This window comes from Arctopsyche grandis, chromosome 6 (genome assembly GCF_051622035.1).
Source record: "Arctopsyche grandis isolate Sample6627 chromosome 6, ASM5162203v2, whole genome shotgun sequence".
In the NCBI taxonomy this organism is placed as follows: domain Eukaryota; kingdom Metazoa; phylum Arthropoda; class Insecta; order Trichoptera; family Hydropsychidae; genus Arctopsyche; species Arctopsyche grandis.
The window spans coordinates 2,434,998-2,448,942 of record NC_135360.1 but is presented as its reverse complement, the minus strand read 5'-3'; the positions used below and the strand labels follow the sequence as shown (position 1 = coordinate 2,448,942).

General features: G+C 32.3%; 5 protein-coding genes across 6 annotated transcripts in view; all 5 read left to right on the top strand.

Moving 5' to 3' along the window:
- Positions 1 to 13,945, top strand: part of LOC143913579 (uncharacterized) — a 346,453-nt gene that overhangs the window by 265,613 nt on the left and 66,895 nt on the right. The gene's annotated exons all lie outside the window — the stretch shown is intronic.
- Positions 1 to 13,945, top strand: part of LOC143913483 (uncharacterized) — a 115,223-nt gene that overhangs the window by 63,103 nt on the left and 38,175 nt on the right. The gene's annotated exons all lie outside the window — the stretch shown is intronic.
- LOC143913567 (uncharacterized) overlaps positions 1 to 13,945 on the top strand; it is a 781,442-nt gene that overhangs the window by 730,253 nt on the left and 37,244 nt on the right. The gene's annotated exons all lie outside the window — the stretch shown is intronic.
- On the top strand, positions 136 to 3,574 carry LOC143912718 (uncharacterized). The gene is made up of 2 exons (XM_077432028.1): positions 136 to 1,764; positions 1,833 to 3,574. The coding sequence occupies exons 1-2, from the start codon at positions 1,657 to 1,659 to the stop codon at positions 2,847 to 2,849; spliced, it is 1,125 nt and encodes a 374-aa protein (XP_077288154.1). The 5' UTR covers positions 136 to 1,656; the 3' UTR covers positions 2,850 to 3,574.
- LOC143913144 (uncharacterized) lies at positions 4,979 to 11,634 on the top strand. The gene is made up of 3 exons (XM_077432767.1): positions 4,979 to 5,105; positions 7,056 to 7,105; positions 7,229 to 11,634. The coding sequence occupies exon 3, from the start codon at positions 7,243 to 7,245 to the stop codon at positions 11,632 to 11,634; it is 4,392 nt and encodes a 1,463-aa protein (XP_077288893.1). The 5' UTR covers positions 4,979 to 5,105; positions 7,056 to 7,105; positions 7,229 to 7,242.

Below are 13,945 nucleotides of genomic sequence, written 5' to 3'. Positions count from 1 at the left end.
TGGAAAGGGACAAAACGCCCTCGGTGGGTCGCGCGCATAGATATAGAATACATAGATACGCCCTGACGCTCTAAGCCGATCACCCTGTTGGTGCATGCACACACAAAAAAAAGTACAGTGCATGCACACTCTCTCAGTAGCTAGTTAGCTTCTAATTCGGAAGGTCGATTGATATTTTTCGAAAATGCCAATGTATTCAGTGAAATTGTGTTATAATTACTCAAGAAAACATAAAAAGGCGGATGGCATCACATATCATAATTAAGAATTAATATATAATGTCTTCAATTATAGTAGTATTTTAACATATAATGAAATATCGGCGCGATGTATGTAGTGTTATATGCAGTGACGGGACAGCGGTCGACAACCTCTGCCACAGATGTCTTTAAATGCACGCGTATATCTTGTTGGCACTGAAGGAAATTCAGAAATCGACATTAAGTTTAAAACTACAAATAATCAACTAAATATTAAAGTGTTCAGCTTTAAAATTGATCCTTGTGGAAGTTACTAATGTTTAAATATTGTAATAGTTAATGATGGTTTTATTATAGTAACATACATTTGTAGTTTAATATAGTGTGTATAGCTAAATATTTTTTTCTTAATATGGCTTTATTAGTTTGGTTTACTGTCACGCGGAGTGTCCAATAAAATAAAGTTATAAATAAAATAAAACTTCAGTGCATGTACATATGTACATAAACTGGTTGCTGACCACTGCGTTTTATGCGTTCCTTCCTTTTTTTTCACCACTTCCCCGCTAGTTAAACCCCCCGCACCCCTCAGTTGGTGGCGACAACATCTCCGACCAAAAGTGTACGTAATGGCTTATCTAGGTTATTCTACATCTATGGTCGCGCGGATACGGAAATTTTGTGATCACGACAGGCGAGTCGTCAGCACCCAACGGGTTAAATAAAAGCAAAAGATCATATTCATAAAATAAAAGCGCTTTGAACAAATCCCCAGCCCCCCAAAAAGAGTTTACCTGCATTTACCATAATTTGAAAGTGGATACTTTTTTTTGACCGTTTCGGTAAACAATAAAATTGACTTTAAATTTTTTTTTCCTGACCATTCTCACAATCATGGACACAATTAAACTCGCAACTTTGAGCACCAAAATAGCAGAACGTAGGTAAACTGATAAAAATGTTGGCTATCATACATATGTAAATGATATATTTTAGTGTGGGGTATATTTAGTGTATAGTCTAACATATACATAGATTAGAACGTTTGACGTTTGTTTTAATGCGAGAAACTATGGTAATGCCTATTTTACGATGTAACCAATAAATTGAATTAGTACAAATTGTCTGATCAAACCGTCGTTTATTATTTTTTACAGCGTATTGTCTAAACATATACGTATAGATCAATCGCTCTCTAGAATACGCAACTCTATCTACATAATTAGTGTTAGAAGAGTTCGACAGATGATACCAGAGGAACAACTCAAATGTCGAAGGGTTCTTTTAGTTCTGCATCTCTTTTTATTCGCTTATCGGCATACGTAAGAAAGAATGCGACGACAATAGTCGAAACATCATATACATATCGTAAGCATGTTTTGTTTTGACGTTTGGCATTGGAGATTTCTACTGGGCTACTGATCGGATTGCTACAGCCTATTGCACATACAACGCGATGGAATGTAGACTTTGTCTCAGCCATATATCTGAACTTTCGTCTACTTCCATCCATGACAATCCTCGCTCACTGGAGCAACGAATTTGGTCCTGCTGTCAATTACAGGTATGTGCATATGTATGTATATTTACGCATAATTGATCTAATTATTACAATTAGTTTTCCTCTTGCAGGTAGAACAAATCGATGGAGTTCCTGATAGAACATGCTTGTCTTGTGAATCCAATCTGGAAATTTTGACAATTTTTAAAAACATTTGTATTAGATCTGATGTTACACAGAGGCTGAAAAAAGCAGAGTGTTTGAAGATCCAAAGCGAAAAAATTGTTACATTCGACCTAACTTGTGAGGATGAACTCCATACAAAATCATCACAGAACAAAAATCATCCACCCACCGATGAAGAACAGTCGAGGATCAAAACGGAAGAAGTCATACTGGACGACTTAAACTGGGAGGATGAGACCACAGTCAATTTGATGAGACCGCACGCTCAAAATCCACCACAGCAATTGGGTACGGCCAATGAAAGCCTCAAGAGGAGAAACATTGTCAAAGAAAAACGATATGAGTGTGATCTGTGTTGGAAATCGTTCGTACATAAACGCACATTGGTGATGCACATAAGGATTCACACCGAGCAAAAGCCGCACAAGTGTGACGTGTGTTCTAAAGCTTTCGTAGAAAAGAGCAAACTGTTGAGACATGCGGGGATTCACACCGGGGAAAAGTCACACAAGTGTAACTTCTGTTCAAACTCGTTCAAAACAATCACCCTGATGACGAGCCACATGGTGTACACTCACAACGGAGAAAAACCACACAAATGTAATGTCTGTTTTAAATCATTCGTGGCGAAAAGTAAACTGTTGAGACATGTAAAAATTCACACTGGGGAAAAACCATACACGTGTAACGTATGTTTGAAATCGTTTGTGTCCAACTCTTCATTGACGAGCCACATGGCTTATACTCACACTGGGGAGAAACCGCACAAATGTAGCGTATGTTTAAATTCTTTCGTCGAAAAGGGGAAGTTATTAAGGCATATGAGGAGTCACACTGGTGAAAAACCGTTCCAATGTGAGATCTGTTCAAAATACTTTGCTTCCAACTGCATCTTGAAACGGCACATTATAATTCACTCTCAGCCAAAACGATACAATACTAAAGCCATCAAAGTATATTGAAACAATATATCGTATTTCACGTGATCACAAATGGAACATTTCATAAAGTATTATACTCTACCGTCTGAGTAAAGGATCCTGAGTTTTTAAACCAAATTTGTGGTTCTAAATAGAAATTTACAAACCAATAAAAATTGTCTTTAGATAATAAATATCACAGTACTATTGAATCAACTGTTATTTCTATTAAGGAAACTTTTTATTTTGTTTAAATTGTTTCTACTAACGTTATCTTTTAAATAATAATTTTATAAGTGATACAATTTAAGCAAAGCTATTCCTTTTATACTTGGAATATTTACAAAAATGAATCAATGAAGCTGAAGGATGGACGTTGATCTAAATCTTATATGTGTTTTTGATTGTACTAATTAACATGCCAAACTTTTAAAACACAGCAAATCGAGAAAACTGGAATATTTTGAAAATATAAGGGAGATGGGAACTGGACAGGAAGGGTGTGTCATAGTGTAGGAATCTACAAGAATAGTTTTCGAAAAGCACGAGTTTCTTGTTCATGATATTTACTATTGCAGCGCTGTTTTAGATGAAATTAAGAATTATCCTATTGTTATATGAAATGACATGTCGTATGAAAAATATGTGGATAACATCCACCAGTCCGCGGTGAAAAACTTATATAATGAGATGTTGTATTCACGTTTCATTACAATACCACACTTGTACGTTTGTAAAATGAAACTTTTATTAAATTATCAAATGACATGTTTGCTTTATTTTATCTTAAGTAAAATATTATTAATCATCATTACAAAAAGATTTTTCTTATCAATCTGAAAATGGACTGGTTTTGTGGTAGCAGCAAATCCCGAAGCTGGAATGGAAGGAGAGGTAGGTTGTTCTAGAAGAATACAATTATAATGAGGTACTACGGAAAGGCTTATATATGTAGATATTTCAATAATATCTACATACATACATTTCAATTTATTTATTAAATATTTAATATTATCATATATATATATATATATATATATATATATATATATATATATATATATATATATATATATATATATATATATATATATATATATTTAATAAATAAATATCGCTATTCTGTGTCTGTGTAAGATTTGTTACATATGTACGTCTCAGCGAAAACAATGCGAACAAAACGAAAGAAAAACGCATCTATATATACTGTTTGCTACCAATGTCTCTAAGCATTTAGCGCCATTTATTGAAAATTTATTTTATTTTTTCTATTGGTGTTTTATATTGTTTATATGTAGGTAGTTTTTACCTTTTTTTTTCATATTAAACAATTAAATATATTTAAAAGGTATTTGAAAAAAATTCGACCGCGTGCGGATCAAACACAGGACTGACAGATTTATTTTATTTATTTTTTATTTAATAACTTAATATGCCAAAACCCATGCAATGATATTTACACCGGGACATGTCCCGGTTTAAAGGTCTGTTTCCCCGTGTTCCAGTTCATCAGTTAGTTATCCCGGTATTCTATCAAGTTAGTTAGTCAGACATGTAGAAAATGAAATATGTAAAGGGCGGCAAAATCATCATTACAATTTTGAATTTTAAATGAAATAATAAACGCCAAGATTTCATTCCCGCGTTTGAATTTTCTTTAAGTGGTATTTTTAATTTAACAGCAAATAAAAATATGAAGAGACCAGAAAGAATTTTACAGTAACCACTGCATCAGCATGCGCAGAAGGCTTTGCGCCTGTCGCAGATATAGTACCTGCAAATAGCCACAACCTTTAAAATTTGATAATTCAAGTATTAAGAAACATTTTTTTGGAATAAATGCTTTCTTTTTTAATTATAAAAAAATGGTCGCCTTAATATACATATGTACATAGATACATCACTACTTCCATCAATTTATGAGTGATACAATTTTGTATTTAATGTTGGTATATCTTCCATATTGAAACTGATACTTGAAATGCCAGTAGGGTTCGCTGGCCTCAGTTACACTTATTTTGCTTACGTTCCATCATCAATATAATTTATCAACTACACAATTGCTTACGTAGATCACGCTTAATCGCTTGGATATTCCGAACTTATTTGGATTACCGATTTATCGTTTATGTGTAGGGGGCTTCAATAGATAATATTATACATATCTATTTACCCGCCATTCTAATAAGTGTCGTTCTCTGGGTTGCAGTCGGCTTCTGCTGTACGCGAGGAAACTTCTATTTCATAATTTTCCTGAAGTTTCGACTCTGTGTTGGAATGTAGTCTTCGGCACTTCAGGTAAATATTTTCACCGTCGCCAACTTTTTTCTCAGCTATTGCTTTTTTTTTGTTTCTTCGTGTGTTAATCTGATTCATTGTGTAAATCATTTCCCTAGTAAAAAACTAAATCATTAAAAAAAATTAAATAATAATAATAATGTTACCTACCCATGACTTGAGGAATATAAGAAGCATAAAAAACAAAATTCGACAGTGATGCACATATACATATACATTCACCCACACACCTGTTATGCAAACATTTTATATACAAGTTTAAGTGCAAATTTAGTGAAACTCACACAAGACAATAATAATTCTAATTTAATAATTCTACCTCCGGTTGTCGTATTTTGTTCCAATTTTTTTATTAGTCAATATCACCATAAATACTATAAGCATAAAATCAAGAATATAGAAATAGTTTAAAAAGTCTAAATAAAATAATGAAATATTGTTTTAAAAATTTACTATTTCCGGCTTACGAGTGTTATCCAAAACCTTATCAACTCTAAGCTAATACATAGTACATTTTCTTGTGGAGAACTCGCATATTCAAAGGGTTTAAAAATCGTACAAGTAATAGCAAACAAGAGTAAACTGCCACTTCTACTTTTAGTGATTATCCGGTTGACGGATGTTAACTAAATTTTAAATTAATTTTTAAACTAAATAAACTAAAACTAAATTTTAATTAATTAAAATTCAATTTTAGGTTATGTATTTCTTGGTAATACACAAAATAAAACTTATAGATATGAAATTTCAGTTAAATACGCCCAAAGGCTTCGGAGAAAAACTCAAAAAACCTCAAAACTCTATAATAAAAGTACTACAAAATATGTGAAACACATATCACAAAGTATTCGTGCAGATATATCAGATAAATGTACGATGCATCAAATGAATGTATGATGCATCAAATAATCAGATAAATATGACGAATATTTTTCTTGTTTTGGCTCTACTTATTATTATACATATTTAGCTGAATCCGCATTTTCTGATATGAAATTATGTAGATTATTAAATAATATGAAGATTATAAAATCAGATATGAGTGATAAACAAATTGACCAATTTTTTACAATTATCACTTTCATATCATTATATAATCCCAATTTTGAAAATATTCATTAATAATAATTTACTTAACGAAGTTTCTACCATTTTTTGTTTTCTTCATTATTTTTTGTATTTATAATTGTAATTTTTTCTACTGAGATGTTTAATAATCGTTATATAAAATATTAGTACCCCCCCCCCCCTCTATGCGTATTGTTATATTACGATGATTTTTTAAAAAGTAGATCGCAACTATAAAAAGGTTGCATTATAGATTATTTTTGATTTTTAAATGCTTTTTATTATTACTAAATTATGTTCACAATGCATCTTATTTCTATTTTAATAGCTACTGATCTACTGATCATTTTCTATTTTACAATTTTATTTTATTTTTTTTAGTAATTATCATACATATAATATCGCTAATCTGTGTGTGTATCTGCGATAACGCTCGCCGTACAATAATAGTCGTTTCGATTCGAAATACATACATATGTACGTCTCATTTAAAAAACTTCCAACACAATGTACGAATGTAATACAATGAAAACATAATAAAAAATCGAGTCGAGATTCTCTTGATGTTAGTCCTGAATTGATGTAAGGAAATACCGAACAGATCAACCTCATTCAGCTCCCCGTTAAACATAAGATTAACACGCTGCAGATAAGAATATTATTAAAAAATACATATTCAACCAATCGATTCGTCGTCATAGAAACTTTGACTTGTTTTCGATTCCCAACCAAAAATACTTACAAACTTACATACAAAGTCTGATTCGAAATTATATATTATATTATATACATATAGATATATGTGTTTCCAAAATAAACATGTTTATCAACTAGCAATATTAATATTTTTATTTATATATATATATACATATAAATTTTCAGATTTATGGTTATTTAACAATTGGCGAAAAGTGGATAAGGATCAAATAGAGGTAAGATATTCATAATAACGACTTGTTAACCTTAAAACATTTCCCCGTTCATAATAAGCTTGTATGGATGTGAGGGGGTTATTGTTATATACATAGGTATATTTATAGTATTTTTATTTCCAGCTATTCAAAAAAAGATGAAAGATTCTGAAATTCATAATAAAGATGGACTGGGTGGATTCCAAACTGGCGTTCGAATTGAGGCGAGGAGACGAACAGTGTTCAGCGAGGATGGTAAACAATACATCGATGGAGAATGGCAGGAAAACAATTTAACAAATATATTATCTTGTCAATTCAATGCTACGATCGCTGAAAACACGGTTTATATCAGGAAGCAAACTCCAGGATATTTGTTTACAATAGATCAAGAGTATTTTATTGCTCTTGCAGAAATTTCAGATACAACTGGTTTATATGTAGAAAATATCTTTTTGGATAACGGTATCATATGTGAGCTGTTATTTAATAGAATTAAAATAACGGAAGTAATACGAGATGGTTTAATGGACAAAAAAAATCATTGCTACAGAGATTTTATCTCATTTATCAGTGATACTTGCCATAAAATTGGCGATAATATCACTGACACTGATGATATTTTACAAATCTATATTGAAATTGGAAAAATAAATGAAATGGATGTATCATTCAAGAACGCTTTGATTATGAAGAAACTCGTCGAAAATGAATATGTTTCTGGGAGAATTAAAGATATTGCAAAAACCTTATTGGATGTTTTACGGTCTATTTTTAAAAGAAATGCAATATTGCCAAGGATAGAAACTCCCGAGGTTGACGATTTCAATCTAGCAGAAAAACTGATAGAAACCATTGGTCAAGGATTAGATCGCCATAAAGGAGTTTTACAGAAGAATTATTTTACCTCCTTTGACCATTTCAACGTCAATGATTTATCAGAAAAACAGCTGCTCTTCATATCAAAGCGTGATATGAAATTGATTTCAGATCTCGCGTCTGTCCCTAGCAACAAATATTTTTCTAAAATTTTAAATCAATTACAAACCTGTTTCATCCAAAATGTTAAAGCCACTATGAAATATGCTTCTGTTAGAGATATGAAACCGTTATTCAATCCAGTTATTTATTACATTTTTAAAAGTTTCATCGAGCTTATCGAAACTATAAGTAGTACAACAAAAACATCTGTTGAATATACTTTAAATATCATCCAAACAAATTCTGCTATACGCTGGGAATCGCTTTGCTCCTTAGATTTGACTTTGGAGAGACAGTGTCGCTTCATCTTTCAATTGATTTCGTTTTTCAGTAAGGGTTCAAACAAAGAATATGAATACACATTTAAATTTTTAAAGTCAGAGAGCGATTTGAGTTCACGCAACTCTGCTCAGGAAAGATTGAAGAAATTATTAAATTTAGACGTCACACCATGTCTATTTGATATTGAATTTGCAAGCATACCAGAGGAGCGACGCATATGGTTATACTTACTTGATGATGCAATGTCTATCGAACGCAATGATAATTGTTTTGAAATATTTCAACCTGTGTTGTCTGATTTTGTGAGTTATATCAGCAAATCTGATAACTCTTTGGAAGTGTTTCGAATCTTCACCCACAACCTCATACAGTTTATCTCAAGTACAAGTCCTTATCTGAAAAACAACCTCTTGCCAGAAGATCGAAATATTCTGGTGCAACAAATGGAACATATCAAGCAGTTGACAAGAGATTTTCAATGTAATGAAAACGCATTTGATAGTTTGAGAAACATGATTGAAGAATATAATCAGTATTGGCAAAGAAGAGAAACAATCATACAAAAAATTGATTGTAAATTTGATTACGAGCCACACAAATCGAGAATGAAGGCGTTTTCCAGTAAACTACGTGAAATAGTCTTAACTGTCCTCCGCAAAGATGTAAGCCCACCTAAACTCATACAATTCTTTAGATCTTACAATGAGTTTTTAGATGATTTTGATGAGATAAATTTTGATTGGTTCATTAAGATTCAAACTCTTGATTGGTTCATTATAATGAATTCTATGACGACAGAACTAGTGCGGAATAAATTATCTTCTGGGAAAACTTCATACAAAGTAACAAAGCCTGAAGTCTTTTTAAAGAATTTTGGTAACAGAAACGATCGCCATTACATTATTGAAGTACTTGAACAACTGATTATATGTATTAATGAACTTTTAATTAAAAAGCAATGGCTAAATCATCGCGACTTAAGCGATGACGAAAATGTGATGGCTTCCAGTCTGCTAATTTCGGCTATAAGAAATTCTTTTCTTTATTTGAAGGAGCAACCTGACTATGTTTCGTTCGAATCATTCCTTGAAGAGAGTACGAAACCGTTTACTAGTCTTATACATAACAGTAATTCCTACGAAGACTTCGAGAGGCGGTCAACGGTAGTAAAGCAATCTTTTTGGTATATAAGAAATCAAGATGAGATTGATATTGATGAGGCTTTAAAACTTTATGGGCAGTCATCGTCTAACAATATATCCATTGAGAAATCTAAGATTTTGAAAACGTGCTATACATATTACCTGGATGAGTATGAAAATTGCATGGGAGAATGTTCAGGAATGCAGCAAGAATGTAAAATTAAATTCCTCGTCGATGCGTTGAAGAGCAACAAGACGAATTTGAAAATAAACAATTGGACACCTGCGTTTAAAAGGTCACAACTGCTCCACCAGCTTGCGCGATTAGCTGCTTTGTGGTCTGTGCTTATTTCGCAAGACGTTGAATGTACTAAAAAATATTTAAAGCCACATTGCATTCAAATATTATGCATTTTGTTAATGCTTAACCTAGAAAACAATGGTTCACGCAACAATAAATGCTTCGCACAAGTCTTGACAGGTCAAGGAAAATCTTTAATACTCGGATTAGTCTCATCTTTGTTAGCGATCTCAGGACACGAAGTACGTGTGGTTTGCTACAGCCAATATTTGGCTGAACGGGATAGGGAAAATTTTGATCCGTTTTTTGAAACGTTGGATATCGAGACTAAGATATCTTATGGAACCTTTTACGATATGGCTAACAAACTGATTGCTCCTGTAGTAAATAACACAGCATATAAATTACGGGATCTGGTTAAAAGAAGAGTTCTCGACGATGTAGATAATCGCACGATTTTGAATATGCAAAGCAATATTACTGATACTGTATTACTGATTGATGAAGTCGACGTTTTTTTCTCACCAGAATTTTATGGGAATACACATAATCCATGTGCCAGTATTGGAATGGCAGCTATCGCTGATATACAGTGCGAAATATGGAGAATGGTGACAGACATGAAAGAAAATTATGACAAATGTAGTATTGTTGAAAATATCGAGGAATATATACAACATAAAAATATAAATAAAAATAAGGAGTTTTTAAAATTTGAAGCATTCCGATCTAAGTCAAAAAAATATTTACTTATAGTGGATTCTGGCGATGATACCATGATGGAAAAGAAATACACAAACCGAACTCTCTTTAATGAAGAACTCAGTAAAATGATTTATTGTGCGATAAATGTTTCAACAGAAAATGAAAATTCGTACCGTACTAAAAAATTTAAATTGGATGATAGTGGAAATATTTGTTTCAGACGTGATAATGGGATCTACTCTGGAAATTTGTGTTCATATGAAAATGTGTTTAACTATTTCAGATTGAAGAAAACAAATTTTAACAGCAACAATTTCAATAATTATGGTTATTTAACGGTATCTACTGGACGCATTTCCTATGCAAATCTACCTAAGCAGTATTCTTGTATATTTGGAGTCACTGGCACTCTCAAATCGTTGAACGATTACGAAAAACAAACAATCCAACAGATTTATAATATAAAGAAAACATTCAGTATGCCATCTGTCTTCGGGGAGTGTAATTTAAAATTTGACGAAGAGGCAGATTTTGTCGTTTTGGATACGAAACAAGCGTGGCTAGATAGAATATACTCCAGTGTGATTTCTCAAATTTCAAAAGAGAGATCAGTTTTGGTATTCTTTGATACAGATATTGAAATAGACGCCTTCATGAAAGAGCACGGGGGTAAATTTGACCGGTTGAACGTGTTGACCGGTAACGCTGATGCAGATCAAGTGGAACTATTGATCGAAGAAGCCGCCATTTCTAAAACAACCACATTGGCAACGAGGGGTATGGGTCGTGGCGTTGACTATAAATCCAGTGTCCGTGTGGAGAAAAATGGAGGTTTGCATGTCATACAAACATTCTTTTCACTTGATATCAAGGAAGAGATTCAAATTAAAGGGCGTACCGCGCGTAGGAATAGTAGAGGTAGTTATGAGTTGATTCTTTCTGTTAATTTACTAAAGCGCTCAAAATTAGTGGCTAGAAAGTTTGATACAGCCAGTATAGATTACCAAACACTAAATAGTGCTAGACATACTAAAGTTAATGCACAAGGAATAACAACTTTAGAATCAGTTTTGAAGGCGGAAGATAGTCATAAGAAGACGATGCAATATTTGCAGTCTTTTTTCTATAAGGCTTCTTAAAATATGTTTTCCTATTATTATTCTATTTTAATATGATAAATTACTAAAATATTTTTTTATATACATATAATATCGATGCGGTGCAAACGATCGACAAGCCCCAGACAGACTGAAGCACAGATTAACAACACGTGTACCTTATTCGTGCGCACTGCTCGCACTTACATACACTAAGCGAAATCTACCCGAAGTCTCGACATACACCTACCCTGTATACGTTCTGTGCTTCTGATACTTTAGTTCCAAATTTTGCCTTATTAAACTCGCCAGAAAGATCCAACTCAATTTTAATAATTACCATTTTAATAATTGCATCTGTGCACATCGAAAGGTCATTCGTCATCTGATGTGCAATCTATCATTCGTGAAGTCGAGAATTGCGTTTAAAGCAGCCATCCAGTTAATCTGTGGTTCAGTCTGTCTGGCGCTTGTCGGTCGTTTGCACCAAACCCATATAGTATACATATGTATGTTACATTTTTTTTTACTTAATAATAATAGACATATTATATTTGAAGAGCTCGGGACAAGATAGTGTCAACCATCATTTTGGTCCAAATTTTCCTGAATATGCCATCCTATGTAAAATTATTCATTTACATAGATGGCATATTCAGAAAAATTTGGACCAATATGAGGGTTGACACTTTCTTTCCCCGAGCCCTTCATTTCTGGTCGAGAGGTACATATAAATATGTATGTACGTTTGTGTACTAAAGCTGGTTGTATTGTTTATTGATTAAAATTAATCAATTTAAATATGTATCATGTATTATTATTTTTGTTATGTACATATATTTTGAAGTTTTGATTTGTAGTAAAATTCATTTGAGTACAAATTAAATATGCATTTATTTTTTTTTATTTTATTTTTTATTTTTATTTCATACCAAGAAGGCATTATTATGCAGAGGATTCCGCTCAATTGGAATACATTGTGTAAAACGTTCTATTCCGAATAGCCTGCTGGTTCTGATAAGTGAAATTGAAAGATTAATATTAGTTTCTTCATTTGGTTTTCGTTCCTTTAGATTTGGTCTGACCCGATTAGCTGACATCCTAATTGAGCGAAATGCACTGTATCTGTTTTTGATTTGATATTTAAGTTTTCATCATTATAAAAAAATGTTATTGCTTATACTGTATAATATGTTATAATAAATTATTGTATGAATTTGAAGAAAGTTTGGTTTAATTTTTTATCGTGAAATATATGTTTTTGTGTCCATTTTACTGTCGGGAGTCAACGATAAACTAATTAAAGGTGTACATGATTTCCAATGATATTTTTTGTAACTTCAAAATCACAGCAGATTAGAAAGTTACTGCAGTTTCTTTCTTATTTTGAAACATATTTTACACATGGAACTTTTAGCTTTGTAGTTAGTACATATGTGCTTAATTTATTTGAAAAAAAAATTTTGACTGCGGTGCTTTTCACCTTACATTATCATAAATGAATTTAAATAAAAAACACCATATATTATTAAAAATATATTGCTTTTGGTTGTAGTGATTTCCTTATTTTCAAAAATAAAATTGTTTTGAAAAATCAATATTGGTCAATTCGAAAAATTTTAAGGGGGACTTCAGCGCTCGGCTGGTCTGCATGGATGTTTCCGGTCTGTCTGGATGCCTCCGGCACTTCTTTTTATAGCACTACATCACCGAAACTTTATTAAAAATAAACAAAGACCGCGTACATAGAAAAAGGCTCTATAATTAACTCGACAAACCTACCAAACAATTCAGAGGAAAAGTTTTAGCCATTTCAAAGTGGCTACTGGTCTCCATCAGAACACATGCAAAATCCATAGACATCAGTAAAACAGTAAGATATGTATTAAGTTTGTACCAGGGATCCCAAATATTCGAATATATTGGAATATATTCGAATATCGAATATCGAATTGTAGCTTAAAATTATTTATTTATAGTTTTAAGATGTTGAAGATATTATAAAAGTTTTAAGAGAACCATTATCCGGAACATCAAATAGAAATAAATGTGCTGTAGATTGAAAATAAAAAGATAAGTTCGTATAAAAAGTATTCGAATATTCGGACTTGGGATCCCTAGTATTTGCCCAACCAAACTGGACTAATTTATAATACAATAGATAATATGTAATATGGTGTGATCCGGGTGTCAAATAGTTGTATCAGGGCTCCGGATTTGAGTGATATTTCTCCGGATGTGTAGTGAGTATGCTTCACAAAATTATAAAAATAAACGAAATTGTATACTATAAATTCATAACTTGTATGCAAAGTGTATAAAGTATCTCGTGTATGAAATGTTTGGCGATGTT

Coding starts and splice junctions, on each gene's coding strand:
- LOC143912718 (XM_077432028.1), top strand. CDS start 1,657: ATGGAATGTAGACTTTGTCTCAGCCATATATCTGAACTTTCGTCTACT. Junction 1,765..1,832: donor GGTCCTGCTGTCAATTACAG/GTATGTGCATAT, acceptor TTCCTCTTGCAG/GTAGAACAAATCGATGGAGT.
- LOC143913144 (XM_077432767.1), top strand. CDS start 7,243: ATGAAAGATTCTGAAATTCATAATAAAGATGGACTGGGTGGATTCCAA.